The sequence below is a fragment of the Leptopilina boulardi genome, unplaced genomic scaffold (assembly GCF_019393585.1).
Source record: "Leptopilina boulardi isolate dan_hultmark-lab unplaced genomic scaffold, ZJU_Lbou_2.1 LbouV2_392, whole genome shotgun sequence".
Taxonomy (NCBI): Eukaryota; Metazoa; Arthropoda; class Insecta; order Hymenoptera; family Figitidae; genus Leptopilina; species Leptopilina boulardi.
This window is the reverse complement of record NW_026137965.1, coordinates 3,942,864-3,967,340: the sequence shown is the minus strand read 5'-3', so window position 1 is coordinate 3,967,340 and position 24,477 is coordinate 3,942,864. Positions and strand designations below refer to the sequence as shown.

The 24,477-nt window shown below is 33.0% G+C and overlaps 2 protein-coding genes and 1 long non-coding RNA gene across 4 annotated transcripts in view; 2 read left to right on the top strand and 1 right to left on the bottom strand.

Annotated features, from left to right (window-relative positions):
* LOC127288605 (roundabout homolog 2-like) overlaps positions 1–24,477 on the bottom strand; it is a 327,158-nt gene that overhangs the window by 268,350 nt on the left and 34,331 nt on the right. The window lies entirely within an intron of this gene.
* LOC127288610 (uncharacterized) lies at positions 742–7,808 on the top strand. The gene is made up of 2 exons (XR_007844063.1): positions 742–997; positions 7,581–7,808. It is a non-coding gene; the product is annotated as an uncharacterized LOC127288610 (long non-coding RNA).
* LOC127288606 (uncharacterized) lies at positions 997–4,138 on the top strand. 2 transcript variants are annotated; one of them, XM_051316156.1, is made up of 2 exons: positions 997–3,356; positions 3,971–4,138. In XM_051316156.1, the coding sequence occupies exon 1, from the start codon at positions 1,766–1,768 to the stop codon at positions 3,332–3,334; it is 1,569 nt and encodes a 522-aa protein (XP_051172113.1). In that variant the 5' UTR covers positions 997–1,765; the 3' UTR covers positions 3,335–3,356; positions 3,971–4,138. The 2 variants fall into 2 exon arrangements, with proteins under 2 accessions (XP_051172113.1, XP_051172112.1); XM_051316155.1 differs by having other exon boundaries at positions 3,745–4,138.

Here is a 24,477-nt window from a genome sequence, read left to right as displayed (position 1 = left end):
AACCAATATTTATTCTGTCGCGGAAAAAAAAATTAAAAAATAAAAATAATTTTCGGATTTTTGAAAAATTTTCTATTTTTGTAAATAATTTTTTTATTTATTTATTTAAATAAGTTGACGGGACAATAATAATATTAAATAATAATGACAATAATATAATAATAATAATAATAATAATAATAATAATAATAATAATAATAATAATAATCAAAATAATAATAATAATATTATAAATAAGTAAAGTAATTTTTACTATTTGCAAAGTAAATCCTAAACTGTTTGAGAATTTTCTCATGTTTGTGGAAATTTTGTTCTGAAAATAGTAAAAAATAGTAATATACTACGAAGAAATAGTAAAAAAATACTATATTCACTCCGAAGAAAATTTTACTATTTCAGTATAGTAATTTTTTCTATTTCCGAAGCAAAAGTTGCGAGAAATACGCAGAAGTTTCGATCAGTTCATGTTAATTTACTTTGGTAGTATAGTAAAAATTACTTTAAAATTTTTTTTTCCATGTAATTTTAAAAATAGAATCTTGGCTCCTAATTAAAAATATAATTCATTAATTCTTAATTAATGTATTAATTATTTAAATAATTTTTTTTCAGTATATTTTATTTATTATTATTTATTTATTATTCATTAATTATTTATTTATTTGTTATTTATTAATTATTAATTTATTATTTATTTGTTATTTATTAATTATTAATTTATTATTTATTTGTTATTGTTTAGGATTTAATCATTGAACATTATTTAACTTAGAGAAAATTCAATAAATCTTTAATCTCGACACCATACACTAGGTTTTCTCAATTCAGCGCCAAAATTCACACTCACACACGCACGACACTCTCATTGTACGCGAACGACGCAACACACACCTTCAAACCACACTCAGGCGACAACTCACACTTTGTCACGCATCAATCACTTATTAGTATCTCATTAGCATTCAACACGGAAGGAAGCTCTCGCATTAAGCAAGGCGTATTTTTTTTTTTGGTTGGTTTTTCTCAATGCTAAATTTCAAATAAAGTGAACACCGTTTGTGCTCATTAAATTTACTTTATTATTTTGTGTCCATTATAATTAAAACTATAAAATTCAAACTTTTGTTTTCGACGCCACGGCGTGGTCAAGCCGTGACCAAATTTGCGCGCATCGCTTGTGTACATATCTGAATTAATCGAAATAAAATCGTTGTTTAATTTCACCTGAACACTTCTCATTCCTTTTAGCAAATCTCATACATTTGGTCCTTCGAGCCGGATAGTGTTCAGTGAAAAATTGAAACGTGCAAGTTCAACAGGTACAGTGAAAGGCAAGTGTAGTGCGCAGGTGGTGGGGACTCAAGGCTCTCGCTCTGTGACGGACATCGACTTGCCCGGCGATTCTCAGTGTCGGCCATATTGGCTTCTCTCCACACTATATTACTCTCTCTCTCAACACGTTGTGCGCGCTCTCTCTCTCTCTCATTGGAAAGTGCTCTCTCTCTCTCAACACGTTGTGCGCGCTCTCTCTCTCTCTCTCTCTCATTGGAAAGTGCTCTCTTTCTCAACACGTTGTGCGCGCTCTCTCTCTTTCTTTCAACACAGTGCTCGCTCAGTGTAACAGACTAGAGATCCGCTCGCCCGGTTTCAGTGTCAGCCATCTTTGCTCGGTTCGTCTCTTCACTTTCCGATCCCTCACGACCGTCTCCGACGGAAACCGAATTTTTTGATTCTCTCCTCACACACTTCTTGCTCAACTCTCGCCATGAACACTGATTCAAAAGAATCTGTCAACTCAGCTGACGAAACTCAACCACCAAACAAGGAACAATCTCATGCTCAAACTCTTCTCTCACCAGATACGGAAATTAAAGAAGTAATTTCAACAATGGAAAAGCTCACAGTTAAAGAGGAAAGCTCAACTGTCAAAAATGTGGATTCTCAACCAAGTACATCTCAAGGTCAATACAACATTTCAAAAAAAGGTGCACACTCATACAAAGGTAAAGATAAGTTTATCAAAGACACTCATGCCGACCACTCGGTGTGGCTCAATTTCAAGGTTGCTACTCAAACGAGTAGACTCAACTTAATGATAGAATCATTTGAACAACTTCAAAAATTCTCAAGCCGGTATTCACTCAGCGAGCTCAACTCAATGAAAACAATCTTTGAGGATCTCTGGACGGAATTTTCACAGGCTCATGAAGAAATCGGGGAAAAATGTGACAACTCATTTTTTACAACTCCTTACATGACGGAGGAATGTTTTGAACAGGGATTCAAAACTTTCATGGACTCAAAGATTACAATCAACTCACTCATCGAACAACTTAAACAACCAGTGTCACAATTAACTCAACAAACAGAAAACTCTCAACCTAAACGCCGACAGCTCCCAGAAATTTCATTGCCAAAATTTTCTGGGGATTACTCGGCTTGGACCTCATTCAGAGATTTATTTCAATCACTTGTCGGGCAAAATTCAGAAATCTCAGGAGTGGAAAAAATGCATTATTTACGGACATCTCTTACTGATGAGGCAGCTCAATTGATTGCCAATCTCCCCCTCTCAAGTGACTCATTTTATTCGGCTTGGGAATTACTCACTTCTCGCTATGAAAATAAACGGTTACTTATTGCATCTCAAATGGACAAACTTTTCAACTCAAAGATTATCTCACCAAAATCAGCTGGAGATCTCAATGCGCTCATCACCACTACAACGGAATCACTCAATGCACTCACTTCTCTCGGTGCTCCAGTTGACTCATGGGATCTAATTCTTGTTCATTTTATCATTCGAAGATTGGACACTCAAACCAGGGAATCCTGGGAAGTTAAACAAGGCTCACGGACAACATCCCCTACTTACAAAGAACTCAAGGACTTTCTCACTGGGCGTGCTCGTGCCCTTGAAAATATGCAGTTAAATTCAACTCAATATTCTCAGGCAGCAAAATCAACGGCGTCAACCTCAACCTCAAAGTCAACTCAATCAACATCAAAATCAGCAAGGGCTCTCACTGCTTCTCATCAAGACTACGGATTTGCTTGCTCATGTTGTCAACAATCTCACTATATTGTAGTTTGTGAGAAATTCAGGAACCTTTCTACTCAAGACAGACGAGAGTTTGTCAAAACTCAACGGCTGTGTTATAATTGTTTGGGGAGACACTCAGCTCACTCTTGTCAAAGCGACAAGCGGTGCAGGGAATGCAACGGTAAGCATCATACAATGATTCACGTTGATGACTCACGGACGAAATCAACCAAGGATGCTTCTCAATCAACAACAACACAACCTGCTCAAAGTGATGACAGCTCAAATTGACTAAATAATTTGACATCTCAAGGTAACAATCATTTTAATATCAGACCTATTGTGCTTCTCGCTACTTCTCAAGCTCTGCTGCTTCTCAGTTCCGGACTCACTCATCCAGTGAGAATTCTCTTAGACTCCGGATCAGAATTATCTTTCATTTCGGAAAGGCTTGTCTCTAAACTCAATCTCACACGGCAATATTCAAATATTTCAATTGTTGGGATTGGAGGAACTGCATCTGGCAATACTCGAGGATTGGTCTCAATCAAGCTTCAATCAATTCATTCTTTTCATACGCTTTTGCTTAATGCTTATATCCTATCAAAACTATCCTCTTCTCTTCCTTCAATCACGCTCTCTGCTCAATCAATTCCTGAATTCAAAAATTTACAATTAGCTGATCCTCAATATTTTCGCAGCTCAAACATAGATCTCATCATTGGAGCGGATCACTATGGGCAATTACTTCAACCAGACATCATTAAAGGAACGGAATCATCACTCACTGCTCAAAAAACACTCTTTGGTTGGGTCATTCTTGGACCTGTCAAGGTTTCCTCACCACAAGCTTGTCAATCTTATCATCTCTCGGTCAATCATGAACTCAATGATCTACAAGACCTTCTTACTAAATTTTGGGTTCAGGAGGAAGTACCACTCAAGGAAAAGGACTCACTCACACCGGACGAATTAGAGTGTGAAACTCATTTTCAAAATACTCATTCACGGGACTCAACTGGAAGGTACATCGTACGACTACCACTTAATCAACCTGCAAGTCAACTGGGCGACTCACTACTTACTGCTCAACGATGTTTAAAATCAATGCTCAATCGGATCTTAAAAAATCCAATTTATGGGGATCTCTATCATGCTTTTCTCAAAGAGTACGAAAAGGACAATCATATGGTTCGTGCTCCATCAACTGATCAATTATCACAAGTGTACTATCTACCTCATCACGGCGTACTCAGGGAACAAAGTACAACCACAAAGTTAAGGGTTGTATTTAACGGATCAAGCTCAACCAGCTCAGGTTACTCTCTCAATGACATTCTTCACACAGGGGCGAAACTTCAAAAGGATATTTCAGACGTGCTACTCTGGACCAGAAGGTTCAAATACATCTTCTCAACAGACATTACAAAAATGTTTCGTCAAATCAAGGTCCATCAACTTGACTGGGATCTTCAACGGATTTTATGGATAGATAGCAATCAACAGGAGGTACCATATCAACTCACGACTGTCAGTTACGGGACGAAATCAGCACCTTTTTTGGCAGTTCGTGCAATTTTGCAACTTATTCAGGATGAAGGTCATTTCTTTCCTCTAGCGGTACCTGTACTCATCAATGGTAGATATGTAGACGATATTTACGGCGGAGCTGATCAACTCAAGGAACTTATTCCCATTGCTCAACAAACGGAGGAACTTCTCAATCGGGGAGGCTTTCCATTAGCCAAGTGGCAAAGCAATCATCCTGATTTGGTTAAAATCATTGCACCTGGACAAATTTCATCACAAACTCATTTATTTGAAAGCAATATCACAAAGGTACTTGGTCTCTCATGGTGCACTCAAGATGACTGTTTCAAGTTCACAACACAAATCTCTACTCAATCTATGGAACGGATTACTAAACGATCTATACTCTCAGAAGTGGCTCAATTGTTTGATCCACTTGGATTTCTTTCACCTTTCACTATTCGGGCTAAGATATTATTACAGGAACTCTGGCTCGAAAAAATCGGATGGGATGAATTAATCTCGGAATTACTCATCAAAAAATGGCTCAAATTCAAAAGGGAATTTTCTCAACTATCAACAATCTCAATACCCCGATGGCTTTATCTCACATCATCCTCAACGGTGGAACTTCACGGATTCTCGGATGCTTCTCAATTTGCAATGTCAGCAGTCATCTTTATCAAATCAACAGAACTAGGACTCAAACCACAAATCAACCTCATCTGTGCAAAAACCAAAGTTGCACCACTCAAACGAATCACCATTCCAAGGTTGGAACTCACAGCAGCGCAATTATTAACAAGACTTATGGCTTACACTCAACGGTCGCTGGATTTACCACATGTACCGGTCTTCATGTGGACAGATTCTCAAGTGACTCTAAATTGGATCCAAAGTCACCCATCACGTTGGAAAGATTATGTTCGGAACAGGGTTTCATTCATTCAAGACCAATTACCTCATGCTCAATGGCGGTTTATCAAGGGTAAGGAAAATCCAGCAGATTGCGCATCAAGAGGTTTGGCAATCTCACAACTAAAGGATCATACTCTCTGGTGGAACGGACCCTCTTGGCTATCGGACTCATCGGATCAATGGCCATCCCCAAAGCTCAAGGAAGATTCATCAGCTCAACTCGAAGAGCGGCCAGGACTCTCTCTCATGGTTTCAACAGATCCTCATTCTCAACTCTGGGATTTAATAGAGCGGTACTCATCCATTAAACGACTGTTGAGAATTACCTCAATCTGTTTCAGGGTCATAAATACTCTCAAACAAATTCCACAATCATCTCTGGCAACTCCACTCACTCCTGGCGATCTCAACAAATCACTTCTTTACTGGGTTCGAGTCACTCAAGCGGCATATTTTTCAATGGAATTGAACAACATCAACATGGATCGAAATCTTCCATCTGCTCATCCTCTCACTCGTCTAACTGCATATATCGACAACCAAGGAATACTCAGAGTTGGCGGACGACTCAGGCATTCAAACTTCGATGTGGATTACAAAAACTCCATGATTTTACCAAAACAATCAGCTCTCACCACTCTCATTATCTCAGAAGCTCATGATCGAACTTTACATGGTGGAACACAACTCACTTTATCTCACATCAGACAAAGGTTTTGGATCATCGGTGGACGACAAGCAGTAAAATCTTACATTCTCAAATGTGTCAAGTGCGCACGTCAACGAGGAATTCGTGCTCAACAACTCATGGGACAACTGCCTCTGTCAAGGATCACACCTTCCCGACCATTTCTCACTACTGGCGTTGACTATGCTGGACCTATCTCAGTCAAGGCTTGGAAGGGAAGAGGTGCCAAATCAGAAAAGGGTTGGATTTGCATCTTCGTGTGTTTCTCAACATCAGCTATTCATTTGGAAGCGGTAACAGACTATTCAACAGATGGATTCATGGCTGCATTTAGACGATTCACTGGTCGGCGAGGTATCTGCCACACTCTTTACAGTGATTGTGGTAAAAATTTCAAAGGGGCAGAAAACGAACTCAAGCTACTCTTTCAGGCTGGGACTCAATCATATAAGGAATTATCTCATCTTCTGACTTCTGATGGAACCACATGGAAATTCAATCCTCCAGCGGCATCTCACATGGGTGGAAAGTGGGAAGCGGGCGTCAAGTCAGTTAAATTTCACCTTCGGCGGACAATCGGCGAAACGATTTTAAGCTATGAAGAATTTACGACTCTTCTAGTACAGATCGAGGCGGTGCTCAATTCTCGTCCTATGGAACCACTCTCGGATGACCCTGAAGATTTCTCAGTTCTCACGCCAGGCCATTTTCTCATTGGAAATTCACTCACGACAATCCCAGAACCATCTCTCATTGATACTCACATCTCAGTTTCATCTCGATGGAAACTCATTCAACAAAAATTGCAATTTTTCTGGTCAAAGTGGTCTGCAAACTATCTTCAACGGCAACAATCAATTTCAAAATGGCATCACCCCTCAAATCAACTCAAAATTGGTTCTATGGTATTACTCACTGACGAGAGGTTTCCTCCCGCTAAATGGCCTCTTGCTCGCATTTTGGAACTTCATCCCGGAAAGGATGGACTCACGAGAATTGTCACTATCAAAACAGCTACATCAACACTCAAACGGCCAATTCATAAATTGGCTATTCTTCCCATCTCAGTGGACGACAATTCAACTTCGAATGGAGATTCATCGTAAATAATCGACAACGCTGTTGCCGATGGCGGGGAGAATGTTTAGGATTTAATCATTGAACATTATTTAACTTAGAGAAAATTCAATAAATCTTTAATCTCGACACCATACACTAGGTTTTCTCAATTCAGCGCCAAAATTCACACTCACACACGCACGACACTCTCATTGTACGCGAACGACGCAACACACACCTTCAAACCACACTCAGGCGACAACTCACACTTTGTCACGCATCAATCACTTATTAGTATCTCATTAGCATTCAACACGGAAGGAAGCTCTCGCATTAAGCAAGGCGTATTTTTTTTTTTGGTTGGTTTTTCTCAATGCTAAATTTCAAATAAAGTGAACACCGTTTGTGCTCATTAAATTTACTTTATTATTTTGTGTCCATTATAATTAAAACTATAAAATTCAAACTTTTGTTTTCGACGCCACGGCGTGGTCAAGCCGTGACCAAATTTGCGCGCATCGCTTGTGTACATATCTGAATTAATCGAAATAAAATCGTTGTTTAATTTCACCTGAACACTTCTCATTCCTTTTAGCAAATCTCATACAGTTATTTATTAATTATTTATTTAATTTAAAAAATTCACACGAATTATTTATTTAATTTATCACATAAATTAGAAAATCCAGCGAATTTCAAATATCCTTATCGCAAAGAATACACAAACATATAATATAATAAGCGAGGGTAAAAAGGAACTTAAACACTTGATGGTGTAATTTAAGAGATTCATAAGATTATCATAATAAGCTCATTGTGTACAAGAAAAAATATCACCGTGACACGATATTATATGAACAATTTTGACATTCCCCTTATGAAATCCAACAAGAGCAAAAAAAAAATACCCAGTCAAGCATTCATAATGAATCCCTTTTTCGCCCTTATCTTATAAGGAAAAAGAAAAAAAAAATTACCAAAATAAAACACCTTGCAGGCTAAGAGTGTGTGTGTGTGTGTTCAGACTATAAAGAAGAAAAAGTCCAAAGATCGATAAGTTCTCGTCTCATAAGACAAATACTATATAAAGAGGGGAGAGGGTGACCAAAAAGTTTTCTTTGAATTTTGGCCTCCTTATGCCCGTTAAGTCACGAGCTTATCTCGATGATAAAAAGGGGGAGAATGAGAGGGGTGGTTTTTCTGTATCAGGTTCATATATGGAATTGAAGGTAAGGTATTCCCTGAACGTATAACCATCAGAATGGGGGAGAAAGACGAACATCTATTTTTTATAAATTTGGACAGCCCTGACGTTAGGATCTTGGAGGGTTGCCGAGAGAGAAAAGAGAGGGAGAAAGAGTCTTTCAGCCAACGCAGACCCTTGGGGTTCTCTTATGTCTTAGGAGAATATACCCCAAGTTGAGGAATTCTAACTTTGTACATACATAGACATACACATACACTTGACGCATATTCCCCCTTCGTACATATATATATATATATATATATATATATCGCGCGCGTCTTCGAGGGATCGAAAGTAATGAAACTGTTTCTTAGGATGCCCCAAAAGCTGACCCGGAACCCTCTCTTTGCGCCTTTGGATATTGCCTACGAGATCGGAATTCCAGACGCTACTCTTCTTCTTCTTCGTTGTGGTGGCGCCAAAGTTTTGCTATATACGAATCCAATTGACGCGATTAGGATTCGTGGCGAAAGCTATGAAAAGCCTTTGGGGCAGTCAGTATAATGTCGATTTAAGATAAAAGGATAACTTTGATGTTATTTCCCAAAAATATATATATATATCTGATACATATAATACTCTCTAAATCTTAATATAAGTGAAATTTTAGTTATTAAAAGTTATAGATCGCTCTCTCCTCAATTATGATTATTTATTTTGAACCAAATATAATACACTGAAAAAAGGGTTTGATATTGACAATCAAACGTTTGGTTGATATTTAAGGAACCAAATTTTTTTTGTTAAATCAACAAAATTTTAATTGTTTCAATCAAAATTTGCTTGACACAACCTAAAATTAGAAAAAAAAGGATTTTTGTTGTCCTAACTAAAGTTTGATTGAGACAACAAAAATTTTGTTGATTCAACAAAAAAAATTTGGTTGCTTAATCCTTTCATTCCCAAGCTAATCTGAGAATTTCAAAAAAGAAAAGTGCAATTGTTCTTACAGTTTTTTGGATCGCTGATGACGAATTTGAGGTCAGATTTTTCAAATTCAAAATGGCGGATACAACATGGCGGACAATTTTTTTTTTGAAAGTGATTAAATCCGCTTGAAAATGGCTACTCGGGGGTTTTTGGAGTCGCTGATTACGAATCCGGTGTTAGTTTTCAAAAATTCAAAATGTCGGATCCAATATGGCGGACAAATTTTTGAAATTGTTAGATTCGCCTGAAATTTTTTACTCGGAGGTTTTCGGAGTCGCTGATTACGAATCTGTCGTTCAGTATACTTCAAGCACATTTATTTTTATTATTATTATTATTTCTTGATCATTATTATAAATTATTGTAAAAATTTATTAATTGCACTTATCTATCGATATATAGGTATAATAGAAACTTTTTTTCGCAGAGAATTTTGTTTTATCAATTTAGATTGTAGTTATTGCACTACATTTTTTGCTAAACGTTAACTTGAGCAATAAAATTTACTGCATCATAAAGGACCATTTTAATGACTTTTTCAAACTAAATTCTCATACCAACAAACAGTTTTTGTTATATAAAGATTTGTTTGGTTAATGTAAAATTTTTTCTTTGTTTCTTTTTTTCTGGTATATAACTGTATACAGTATTGGTAAGAGTTTTTTGATAATAAATTATTTTGCTCATATACATTCAGAAAATAAATATTTAAAATAAAATAAATTTTGTTTAAAATCAAACAATTTTTGTTCAAAATAACAAAAAAAAAATTCTGTTAAATACAAAACAAAAAAATGGTACAAAATTTTTCTCTAAGTATATATATATATATATATGTACACCGTCGAAAGTTGATTTCTAATGCAGATATTTCCAAACAGTAGAAAATATATACAGACATTTTTTAAATAATATATACGTAAATCGTGACATGTTTCCAAGATAATATGCTAATATATATATATATATACTCGACAAGAAAAAATTTTCATATATTCACTAATTCGTAAGATAATCAAAAAGAAGGTCCTGTTTGCGTTGACCCAACAAAAAAAAAAAAAAAAAAAAAAATTCCCTTTTTTAACAAACTCTTATAAAACGTTAGGCATATATTTATATATTTCCTTCTCGAATATTTAGTGATTATTGGTAATTCAGGTAAAATTGTGTCCTATACCGTATATTTAAGTTAACAACATAAATATTTATTTGAGAATATATTTAAACTGAGACTATATTCAAGAAGTTAAAGGTGAATTGAAGGCCCCCCCCCCCTGTGTGGTAGAACGTGGGCGCGAGACGATGCGTAAAAGCCATCGTAAAACTGTGATTAGTATTAACGATCGTACGTGGTGTCCAAACCCAACACACGAGTCCTTTTGGCTAGAGCTCCATAGCAATAATATAAATTAAAAGCCCTCTTATATGTGTATGTATGTGAGTGTGTGTGTGTGTAGCTCTCGCGTTACCTCGTTATACCTCGGTTACGCGCTTTGAACGATCCCAACCAGTGAGTGAGATAGACTTATGACTATTATATACTTTACCGCTTCCAGTGTCATTCGTGAATTCGTAATTTGTACTGATGCTACTTGCCAAGTGCTGCACGCGGTTTAGTGCACCACTAACTCATAATGAAACATAATTCTACATTAGACATGTTTGATTTTACAACTATCGTTATACATATATTCTCCTAAAAATGTGTTTTTTAAACCGAATCTTTTAGGGATTTTTAGAAATTTTTAAATTTTTTTAAAAACTAGTACCGGTTTCTTTTTATACTGTAATTATTGTATTTTGATGCACTGATTACGAAAATTAGTAGTATTTTATTTTTATCGTCAACAACACAAAAATTATGGTGCAAAATTTACAAAAAATAACTCTCTGAATCTAAATTAGTGACTTTTAACTAATTCAACTACGCTGATTAGTTCATTAAATGAATTACTAACCGTTTCGACTAATCATAGTTGAAAATAACTAATTGTTAATAGAAAACTACTAAATCGTTTAGTAAAGCCACTATTTTGATTAGTAAATTTGAATAAATGAATTAGTCATATTCTATTGTCAATTAGTTATTTTCTACTATCAACTAGTCAATTTTTACTATTAATTAGTAATTTTTTACTCTCAATTAGTTAGTTTCTACTATCAATTAGTTATTTTCTACCAGTTAGTCAGTTTTGACTAAAAATTAGGCAAAACAGTTAATAATTAGTAGTAGAAAATGACTAATTAATAGTAGAAACTGACTAATTAATAGTAGAAAATAACTAAATAATACATTAGAAAATATAAAATAATAATTTATAGTAGAAAATAATAATTAACCGATAGTAGAAAATTACTAATTTATGTATTCAAGTTTACTTATCGAAATAATAGTTTCTCTAAATGTCTTAGTATTTTTCTACCATCAATTAGTTAATTTTTACTATAAATTACAGTCATTTTCATTACTAATTAGCCATTTTCTACTGTCAATTAGTCACTTTTGACTAGTAATTAGTCAAAACATTTAGTAATTTATAGTACAAAAGGGCTAATTCATAGTAGAAAATTACTAATCGATAGTAGAAAATTACTAATTTATGTTTACAAGTTTACCAATCGAAATATTAGTTTCTTTAAATGTCTCAGTATTTTTCTACTATCAATTAATCAATTTCTACTATTAATTAGTTATTTTTTAATTTCAATTAGTAATTTTCTATCAATTAGTCATTTTCTATTACTATTTACTAACCGTTTATGCCTAATTTTTAGTCAAAAGTGACTAATTGGTAGAAAATAGCTAATTGATAGTGGAAACTAACTAATTGAGATTAAAAAATAACTATTTAATAGTAGAAATTAACTAATTGATAGTAGAAAAATACTAAGACATTTAGAAAAGTTAATATTTCGATTAGTAAACTTGAATACATGAGTTAGTAATTTTCTACTGTCGATTAGTTATTTTCTACTATCAATTATTATTTTCTAATGTATTATTTAGTCATTTTTTACTTTTAATTAGCCATTTTCTACTGCCAATTGCTAACTGTTCTGTCTAATTTTCAGTCAAAAATGACTAATTGTTAGAAAATTACTAATTGAAATTAAAAAATAACTAATTAATAGTAAAAATTGATTAATTGATAGTAGAAAAATACTAAGACATTTAGAGAAACTAATATTTCGATAAGTAAAATTGAATACATAAATTAGTAATTTTCTACTATCGATTAGTAATTTTATACTATTAATTAGCCCTTTTGTACTATCAATTACTTAAAGTTTTGACTAATTATTAGTTAAAAGTGACTCGTTAATGACTAATTGATAGTAGAAAATTGCTAATTAGTAATGAAAATGACTGTAATTTATAGTAGAAAATAACTAATGATAGTAGAAAATTATTAATTCATGTATTTAAGTTTACTAATCGAAATATTAGCTTTTCTAAATGTTTTAGTTTTTTTCTACTATCAATCAGTCAATTTTTACTATTAAATAGTTATTTTTTAATCTCAATTAGTTAGTTTCCACTATCAATTAGTTATTCTCTACCAATTAGTCACTTTTGACTAAAAATTAAGCATAACGGTTAGTAAATAGTAATAGAAAATAACTAATTGATAGTAGAAATTAACTAATTGAGAGTAAAAAATAACTAATTATTAGTAAAAATAAATAATATCCCTAAAAATCCAACAATAAAAAAGTAAAAATATTTTTTTAATAATTAATCAACTAACCTGAAAATTCAAAAAATTTAATACCCAAAAAGGGTTCGATCTTTCGAAATATGAAGGCTTCAAAGCCATAACTATACATTAATCCTATAAAGAGAGGACGAGAGCTTTGGGTACTACCATTCCGGAAGGTACTTACATCCATACGTGCAAATTTTCTCTCTAGTGACTGGATATATATATATATATACATAAATATATACGTATATAAAGGAAGAGAGAGAGAGAGAGAATAGGGATGATGGAGAGTAAAGAGGCAAGCAGGGAAAATCAGACAGCGAGAGAAGAGATGGTTCGAAACCGACACCCAAGAGCAGCACCTTGCGTAATATTAGTGAAATTTTGTGCATTCCACGTAGACACAAGAGAGAGAGAGGGGGGGGGGGGAGAGAAGTAAAATGGTACCCAGGGCGCGAAAACAGGCAGCGAAGGGAAGTTTTATCGCCCAATAAACGTGTCGTCTACTGCAGGCTGCCGCCAGCCAGCGTCGACGAATTAAAATGCATAAGTGCCATGTAAATCCACTGTGTCGCACACGACACACTGTTTCAACTTGAGATCTTGAAATCCTCACAAAAAAAAAAAGAAATTCCCCTGACGTATATCCACCAAAAACTTTTCCTGTTTTTACCAAAAAAATAAATACTAAACTTTAAAATTACTCCACTGTGCCAGATGTTCAAAACATTTACCAACTTTTCATTTTTTTTATTAAAAAAAATTTTTTTTCCAATACAAAAATATTTCGAGTAAAATGTTTTTTTTCCACTAAATGTGTTTCGTTAATTTTTGCTACTGGAACTCATTTCGAGATCCTTAAAAAAAAAAAAAAAAAAAAAAAAAAAAAAAAAAAAAAAAAAAGTAATGGAAAGAGGGAGTCAGACTGCGGGGTCATCTAAAAAAAAAACGGATCGTAAAAACGGATTGGTCCGCGGGTAAATTCGACAGTGGCTGAGCGTCCATTAAAAACGCAATTACGGTTAAGCGCGAATCGCTACCACCACTACTATTGAGTTTTCTTTTTTATGGTGATTCCTAAAGGTCCCCGCAGATAAATACATTCCCTAAAGTGCAATTGAGATGGCGTCCAAAAAATAGACGACAAAAAAACCACACAACTTTTCAATGCCGATTGAAACTATAAATTAATTGACAATTTATAAAACAAAAACAAAAAAATTTCCCCCTTTTTGAAGAAAATATAGAAATAGTAAAAAATATTTGTAAATTAATTTCCAATATTTGTAATTAATTTCCCCCCTCAAGGAAAATATAGATATATTTCTCAAAAATTAAATTAAAATACAATATGCTCTCTAAATCTGAATTAGTACAAATGTTTACTAATTTTTAAATTAGTGACTCACTTTTTGCTTTTGAATTAGTAAAATTTTACTAATTATTAGTAACTTTTGCTAACAATTAGTAAAATTTAACTAATTCCAAAGCAAAAAGTGAGTCACTAATTTAAATTAGTAAACATTTGTACTAATTCAGATTTAGAGAGTGCATTTTACGAAACAAAGAATTGAGTAAAAAAAAAAGAACAGGAGTGGAATAAAAAACAAAAGTTTTGTTTTTCTTTCTTTTTTCGAGTCCGTTGAGTGCTTGGGACAATTTGCAAAATACAATTTAGAAAAAAAAAAAGAAAAGTGTGAAATGGGATATGTTTTTCGCATCCATCATAGTTTTAGTTCGTAAAGCACTTTCCAGACCATGACAGATAGCTATGGGTAAAGTACCGAGTAGCCCAACCTTGTTCTCGGGTCGATCGAAATTTCTCACTGTCGACATGGTACTGCCATTTTGCATGCACGTTCCGCGTGGCTTTCATTCTTTACCTTCTATATAGCCATTGATGCAAGTACACCTTCTTGTCCGAGTTCCTGGACATTCCAAAGCGATCATAAGACCGCACCGCTCTGCCAGTATATATTATAACGTCAAGGTTAAGAGGGTGAAAAAAAATCGCGAGAGAGAAAAAAAAATGCAACCACGTATATATATATATATTGTGAGTTCTTTATCAATATTTCAGATTTACTCACAAAGATAAATGCTCTGACTCTTGGAGAGGGAAAAAAGTTTCCGGAAACATGGAAGATCGTTTCAACAATTCAAAAAACAACAACAGTATTTTCTATTTTCTATTCTTTCTATTTTTTTCTATTTTCTAATCGATTTTGTTTTATATTCTATTTTATTCTATTTTCTATTCTACTTTTGTTTCTGTTGGAGATACAACGATATTTATAAATATTTAAGGTTTTAAGTAAAATTCAGGTGGAAAGGGAAAACCAGGTACTTGAGGTACCTGAGTGCAATTCCGGGTTGAAGGATTTTGTTAGTCGTGCTATTATAGTACTGCGGATAGCATTAAAGTTTGTACGGCTCACTAAAAGAAATAAATAAAGAATCTACATTAAAGTCAATTCTACGTTTGTCAATTTAACATTACAATTGTTCAATAAAGTCTTAATTTATCTGTTACAATTTCTTATCTTTCGTCTTATACGTGTTTTACTTCCAAATAACCTATCCAGTTTCAACAGTTTCTATTTATTATATTTTTTATTTTTTCCATTTTCTATTTTCCATTGTACATCTTTTATTTTCTGTATTTTATTTTCTAATACATTTTCCCTCAACTATATATATTGAACTATATTTTACTATATTGAAAGAAAATATCAAAATCAACTAGCTAAAAAAAATTACATTCATAAATTTCTTTCTCCCAAACCGAAAAATCATTTATCTGATAAGATAAAAAAAAAATACAGATGTTATTTACCAAAAGCATAACACTTGCATCTCTCTACTGAAAAACTAATAGAATTGAAAGAAAAAGAAAGAAAAAAACTAATTTTATGACAGCAATATTCTTTCTCCACAGATGTAATAATGCTCGACTTGCATCAAGTAGAATGAAAGAATTTCTTCTCGCTTCTTTCATGTCTAAGTGTGTGTATATGTGATGAAAAGTGTGGTTTTTTTTAAAACCATGCGAAGATTGATTATATCGCCTCGAGAGGTTACTCTTGTCAGGAAAAAAAAACGAATAACTCTGCTCAGCATATGTTATCCGGATCTTTGGGAATTACAAGAGTGCGAGCTAAAGAATTCTGAATTGAAAAAAAAAAAAATTGTCACAGAGAACAAAAAGAGAAAAAGGGCGAATATAATAAAATGTCTAAAATAATTTCATGTCCCAATAAAATTTCAGTAAGGAAAATATATTTTCCAAAAAAAATAGAAAAATATTTATTTTTATTTATATAAAAAATTTATCTAAATGAGAGGCAATCGATCCTAAATAGGCAAGTCGTTTCGGTTCAGTAATTCAGGGTCAAAGCAAATAAGAAAGTTGGTGAGCACGCTTGAACGAATACATATATACATAAAGAAAGAATTGGAGAAAAAAAAATTGGAATTAAAGAAAATAAAAGAAATTCACTATATATAGAGAAACAGGGAGGAGTGTGAGCTTGCCCTAATGTTATCCTTCGGCGGACGAAATGGACGTGAGATGGACCTAAACGAACCGTGTCTCTTTTAGCGAGATTAGAATCTCGAAAATCAGTATCCTCGAGCAAAGTTTGTGTTATATATATATATATATATATATATATATATATATATAGTTGCAAGTAGTGTTGGTAAGAGATATTGCAAGAGAGGAGTATAAAAAGCCTAAAGCTCTCTCACTCAGATGGCATGTAATCATCTACCACTCAGAAATTATATATATAAAAAATTTTAAGGGAATCAAACTAGATTAAATAAATATTATAAAATAAAAAATATTACTTGCCGAAAAACTCCTTTAAATCCAAAAAAAACAAGCTTACCTGAAACAAAAGAGAGGAAAAAAATTAATTAAATTAATTTTAAATTTCATTTATATATATATACATTTTCATAAAAACTTGGAACACAAGGGAAATGGCGAATAATGCATTGTGATACTTTGAGACAAAAAATCCAAGTGGCAAAGTAGCGCCTCGAGACTCATTCTACAAAATTGGACTGTCACTTTGGTTTTCTTTTAGAGTAGCCAAAAGTATAATTTTCTTTCCTTATTACAGCCTCTTTCAAGATTTTAGGGCTAATATTTTTTTTACACGAAAAAAAAAACTATTTTGAAAATATAAAATAGAATTTTAAAATAAAAAAGTAATTACTAAATAAATAAATTTTCTACAATCAGGGTCGTAATAATAATAATATATATAAAAAAAAAAAAAATTAAAAGCTTAAAAGGGGTCTTTTTTATCCACGATCTTTTCAAGTAAGAAAAACGTCGATTGATGCTGAGGTCCTTTTTGTTATCAAACAGGATGAAAGGGAACAAAAGAGGGAGTAATTTATTATCCAGTGTGACAAGAACTCCCTTGAATTCAGTTTTATCAAGCTGACGGATTAATTTTGATCTGGATAAAAGAAAATATTTACAAAGCGCTTTGTAAATGACGCACCTCCAACGCGCTAATTAATTAATTAGTGTTGCGAATCTTTTAAGATTCAATAGTAAATGTTACTTACATAGAAATTAGAATTACAATCTTAAGATTAAAAAAAAAACTTTCTTCAAAAAAAGCTCATTTCTACAGTAAACAAATTTCTAAAGTTAAAAAAACAATTTGTAAATAAATAATAATAATAATAATAATAATAATAATGGTTGGAAGAAAATGTAAAAAGAATAAGATTTTATATATATATATTAAAGAAGAAAAAAAAAGAGTAAATTATTTGCCTGCAAAAGGAAACAATGGCCTATACGACAGGAAACGGTGAGTTGATAAAAAGGAAAGCACGATTGAAAGTACAGGCCGGCGGTTAAATAACAGAGAGGTACTTCTAAAACCTACGTTTGCGAATACGTATATACATATATATATATATACTGCAAGAAATATGTATAGCGAATCAGCATAAGATGGAGGTTACAGACCAGACCCTATCTTATATACGAATGCACTTCTCAAAGGCTATACACCGTGCAGCGTAACAAATTCAGTAGGCGGTTAAGCTAGTATTAATAACCCATTACCTATAAGATTTTCCGGTCCATTGCCACTCAGACGCCAGGGAAACATATAGAATATGAAAATTAAAGGTTTCGCCAGTATATATATATATGTCCTTTTTTACAGACATAAAATTAGTTCATCTTATTAAACTATTAAAAACGAGAATTTATATAAGTCACTGTTAAGAACCGCAATGAATTATTCATATTACTTCAGTTAATAAAAAAATTAATTTTTTTTTACTAGAAAAAAATTTTTTCCAGATATTTTTTTTTTTTCAACAAGAAGCTCTCTCATTTTGAATTTAGGCCTTCGCGCAATTGCAAATGTTCATGAAAGTTTGTTCCCTAGGCGAGAACTATATACCCTGATGCGAGATGAAAAGAGAGGGATGAAATAATTTCGCGAGACAGTCGAGCGCGTCGCTCCGTGAAATGGACGCGCGCAGGTGTACACATACGCGTATTGCAAATGTGTTTGTATAAAAGAAGCTAAAAGTATGTATATATATATATATATATATATATATTAAGAAGAGAGAGTATCTTAGAAGAGGACCCAGACATAAGAGGTGTGTGTATAAAGCGTGATGTTCAAATCCCAGTGGAACCCTCACCCGCATCCTCTATACAGAAAAGTTGCCTCGTTTATGCTAAACTAGCCTACATCCTTCTTATTTTCTTTGAAAAAGCGAACCTCGGAGAGACCAAGTGGCCAGGGTCAAACTTAACAACGGAAGTAAGTGACTCAGCTTCATCCACAAAAATCTTTTATAAAATTTACCTCTTACAAAACATAAGAGATAAGAGACAAGAACATAAGGAGCATAAACAGAATAGGAGTAAAAAAAAGATAATGAGAACCAGAAATAGGAGCACGAGATACGCAAATAAAATGTATAAACATAAATGAAAACATAATCAGAAACAAGAAAAAAATGTATTAAAAAAACAGTAAGAACAAATTCTTCAAAAACATAAAACATAAATTCGGACATAAGATAAAACATAAGAAACAAAAACGAATGTAAAAGAAACGTAAACGAAAACTTAAAATATAGGAACCCAAAACCTGAACAAGAACATATAAGAAAACATAAGAACCAGAAATATAATTAAAGAACAAAATCATTAGAAACATAAACAAAGAAAACAAAACATAAAAATTAGCTACAAACTAAAACAAAACCACAAGAAACATAAACATAGGAATCAAAAACATAAGTAGCAAAAACATAAACCAAAACATAAGAAACATAAACATAAGAACCACAAACATAATCAAGAACAAATCGACGACAAACATAAACAAACAAAAACATAAGTCGCAAACAAACTAAAACATAAGAAACAAAAACAAAATCACAAGAGACATAAACGAAAACTTAAAACAAAAATATAAGAACCAAAAACCTAAACAAAACCACAAGAAACATAAACATAGAAGTGAAAAACCTAAGAACCATAAACATAAGAAATTAAAACATAATCAGAAACATAATAAAGAAAAATTCTATAAGAAACATAAACAACGAAACAAAAACATAAATCGCAGTCATAAACTAAAACATAAGAATAAAACAATAAAACCCTTAGAATAATAAACATAGGAATCAAAAACATAAAGACCAGAAACATAAGTAAGAAAAACATAAACATAGGAAACAAAAACATAACTACCAAAAACAGAAACCAAAACATAAGAAACATAAACATAATCAAAAACAGAAACATAAACAAAGAAACAAAAACATAAATTGCAGACATAAACTAAAACATAAGAATAAAAAAATAAAACCCCAAGAATTATAAACATAGGAATCAAAAACATAAAGACCAGAAACATAAGTAACAAAAACATAAACATAGGAAACAAAAACATAACTACCAAAAACAGAAACAAAAACGTAAGAAACATAAACATAATCAAAAACAGAACCACAAGAAACATAAACAAAGAAACAAATTGCAGACATAAACTAAAACATAAGAAAGAAAACCAGAACCATAAGGAACATAAACGAAATCTTAAACAAAAGTACAAGAACCAAAAACATAAACAAAAACACAAGAAACATAAACATAGGAATGAAAAACCTATAATAAAGGTAAACATAACAACCATAAGCATAAGGAAATGTAAACATAATCAAAAACTTAAATGGCAGACACAAACTGAAACATAATAATGAAAAACAAAATCACAAGAAACATAACCGAAAACAGGAACAAAAAGTATTAGAACCAAAAACCTAGACAAGAACACAAAACATACAAAAACAAAAATATCAGCAGAAACATCAAAACAAAATCACAAGAAACATAAAACACAACCAAAAATATATGTTATTTCTCAAAATTTTTTCTTTTAGGAATATTTTTGTTTCGTACAAGAATCAAAATCTACAAAAAAAAAAAAAACAAGAACAAATGTGAAAAACATAAAATAAAAACCCTGTAAACTTGTTCACGAAAAAAAAGGTATTTTCGTCGTTAATAAATAATCAACATGAAGGAAGCTAATGTGCCACTTATGTACTTTAGTCACGTTACCTAAAGAATATGGGATGATGATGCTTCATTAAGGTTAAAGGAAGCTTTAGGCGATGTCAAAGAAATTGGGGGAACCGAAAGATATTTTGCTCAAGCGAAAAAGGGAGAATTTCATCTTGTCTCTCACTGCGCAGCAACCCTCGCGGTTCCAACTCTCTGTCGTCTTATCGGAATTAACTTGAATCCCTTCTCGCAACTCTTGCTCCTGCTGCTGCTGTGCTACATCCGCTGTAATGATTAATCGTTCCTACATCTATACGATATCGGGGGGACCCTCTCTCCCTTCTTTACCCGTAGCATTTAAGTTCTTACTTTCACTCGCGCGAAGGCAAAGAGAAGTCGAAATCTCGATTGAAAATGACTCCTTAACGAAATTAAAGTCTCTTTTCTTCGCGTCGCCCAAAAGCGACCATTAATTCCGAATTGGAAATTAGTTGCTCAAACATCAAAAGACATTTTTCATTTAGCAAAAACTTTTCGAATTAATTATTGGTATACTTTTTTTCCAGAATGATTCGATTATACTAAATTCTTTAAAATTACAACCATAAATAGGTAATCTAGAATTTTAGTTTGGTACAACAATTCTGTATTGTTGCACTACAGATTTGTTGTAGCAACCAAACAAAATATAATTCTAGGTTTAGTAAGTACAATTCATTTTTCAATAAAACCTTGAAATTAGAAAAGAATCTCGATCAGGAATCGGAAATAATTGCTGCAATGTACCAAGTCACAATAAAAAAAAAGAAGAAAACAAAAAAAGTCGATGGTATAGTTTTTCACTAAGCGTTTGTCTCTCCCTTTTGACTTTCTATGGCTTTTTTTATGAGAAGTGAGTCTCTCGGACATTCTCCAGGTCTAAAGGTATCGGTTACTTTAGACCGATACCCAAGAACAGGGAGGATAAAAACAAGCCATCCGGAGGCAACAGCCGAGACAAGCAACGTCTTTTTTTCGAAAGGGAGTAAACGATACGGGCTCCTAAGTGCTCCTGAGCTTGGTCTTGACGACAACGGATATCATAATGGGAAATCGTTTGCCCTGGATATAAGATCACATTCCATTTCATCAAACTCCTATAAGAGCGAAGATGTTTATATAAAAAGGGAAAATTTTCGATTTTCAAATATTAGTACTTTTTTAACCTGTCGACGCTGAACTGGTGAATACTCATAATAACCAAAACACAACTCTAAAACCCTATTGGTTTTGCTAAAGTTAAATGGAACTTTGACGCGTAGACGGCGTTACCGAATGGTCGTAAATCGTGAATTTACGACTGTTGTCGTACTACATGTCTTGAGGAGAATGTTCGACACACTGCGGTTGGGGAATATCATTGTATATATTTACGTTTATATTCTACAAGTACATTGTAAGAAACTATTGCAATTTTTTTTTTTTGCTTCACACTTTCGTTATAGTCGAAATAAAATGTTTTATCAAAAACTTGTTAGCAAATACTAAAAACTAATTCTGCCCTTCAATTATTAAAAATCCTAAACTGTCACTTCGGAAATTAAAAATACCATACCCGGATAAACCTTACTATTTCAGAAGTAATTTCGATTATTATATATATATATATAAAAAAGCATTTGACTGAAAAGATTTAGTTATTTCCCACCGGGTCTTATTCTCTCTTTCTCTCTTTCTCACTCTGTTCTGAGAATATTTTGAGTGGGGAAGGGCCTTTCGTGTAGAAACGTTTCTCGTGTACTGAATTTACACCTACGCTTTACCTTCGTGCAAAACCATGAGCGAGAGAAGAAAGACTTTAGCGGTTAAGTATCGTACTTGGTCTTTATGGTTTCACGCGTGCTCTGTCAGAAACAAGATACAAACACGAAAATGCTAATTTCTCCTCACACCACTGCCCAACTATATCTTAATGTAAATGTACAAGACAGGAAGATTTTCGTAAAACACCATTTGGATGAGTCTATAATTTTAATATTGACTTTCTCATTAGCCAGCTCGGTGAAAATAAATTTAGCCTTGACTAGACGTTTACACATAGTAAGGAGAGGTCATTCTCAAATATTCTCTATACAAAAATTTTCATTTAGAAATCATTTTTTATAAAATATAACACCTTTAGAATCCATCGGAAAATTAAATTAAAGATTATTCGATTATAGCAAAATAAAAACTGATAACTATAAACAATCATATTATCAGTTAAAATGCAATAATTACATCATTTATAAACGTGTTGGACATTTTAACACATTAGGATTCATCCGGCTTTTAGATACTGATCTCGATTGCATAATATTTACGTTATCCACAACACATTATCGTTCAATATATATATATATATATATATATAAATTGTCAACAAGTATACCTACTCACACCCTTGAAAATAAATTGGATCTGTTCGCGTATCGTGTTGGATATAGTGGTACATAATCGTGCAATCAAGTCACACTCTGACAAACTGAATGAGTAGGAATTATCCTTGGAGAGAAGAGAAACCGCCTAGTTTCGTAATTGCTAAGCCTAATGACACGTTACGTCATTAACCTTCTTTACTTGTATATCGGGTCCGTATTTAACGATGGAGCGTTTACTTTGTATTAAAACGAGTCATTTTTATATTAAAATTGTTTCTTATAGTGCAAAAAATTGAAAATAATTCTTTATTTCTACAAGGTTGACAATTAGGATTTAATTAGCAAAAGAATTTTTATCAAAAAAAAAAAAAAAGTCGGCTTTACTCTTTAGAAGTCACACACACGTGTTGGCAATAGAGGACGCACGATGGGGTTGATCCTGAGCTCTTGGCGCCATTTCGACGCACAAGCTGTCAAATTGAGAAGACACGTGGCAACGATGTTACATGCAGATTGCCATTAATATTCGCGCATAGTATGTGTGTATACCTCTTTGATTCGCGCAATCTTCGACCGCTTTATTATGAATTTGACACGTGTTACGAGAGCAATAAGAAGAGACAAAGGATCTTTGTGATTGATTGAACATTAAATACACAGATGTTTCCTTTCATATAATACATGTCCTATATATACATCTCGGCTTCTAATCTCATTAGAGGGTCCTTTTTTCTTTCTAGAATTCACTGCTGATGGCATTGATCGAGAGATTGTCGGCATCAATGAAGAAAAGAAATAAGAAAGACGGATTTCCTTTTGAGAGTTTGGTATATATGGTTTATAGAGAGATAGAGAGAGAGAGAGAGAGAGAGAGAGAGGGGGGGGGTATTGAGTGAACTCTACCTTTGTACAATCAGTGTGAACTGTCCTTTCGCTGGACTATGTGAGGTGATTTACTTAACCACACCAAACACTGTTCTCTATATATGTGAATTGTGCCTTTCCACGCAACCTTCCAACAACATATCTACCATGAAAGTATGAAGTTCCTGTGCATGTGTGTGTAAAATTTATGGGTATTACTGTAATATTTTGCACAGCTGCGAGAATTGAGACTCAGGTTGTGTACAGATAATAATTCAAAATTTTCGTTTCGCTCAGTTTGTTCTAAACAAACAAGGCTTCCATTTTAGATTATCTTTTTACAAAATTAATTTATAAGTATTTTTTATTATGAATGATTATTAAGATATTTTACGTTCATCCATAAAAATACTATTTGGTTTATATTGCCATTTGTGCAAATTATAAAACGCAAACAAAATTCTGCAAAACAATTATTCTACGGATTATACTCTTCTACAGAACAAAAATTATCCTATAGAAA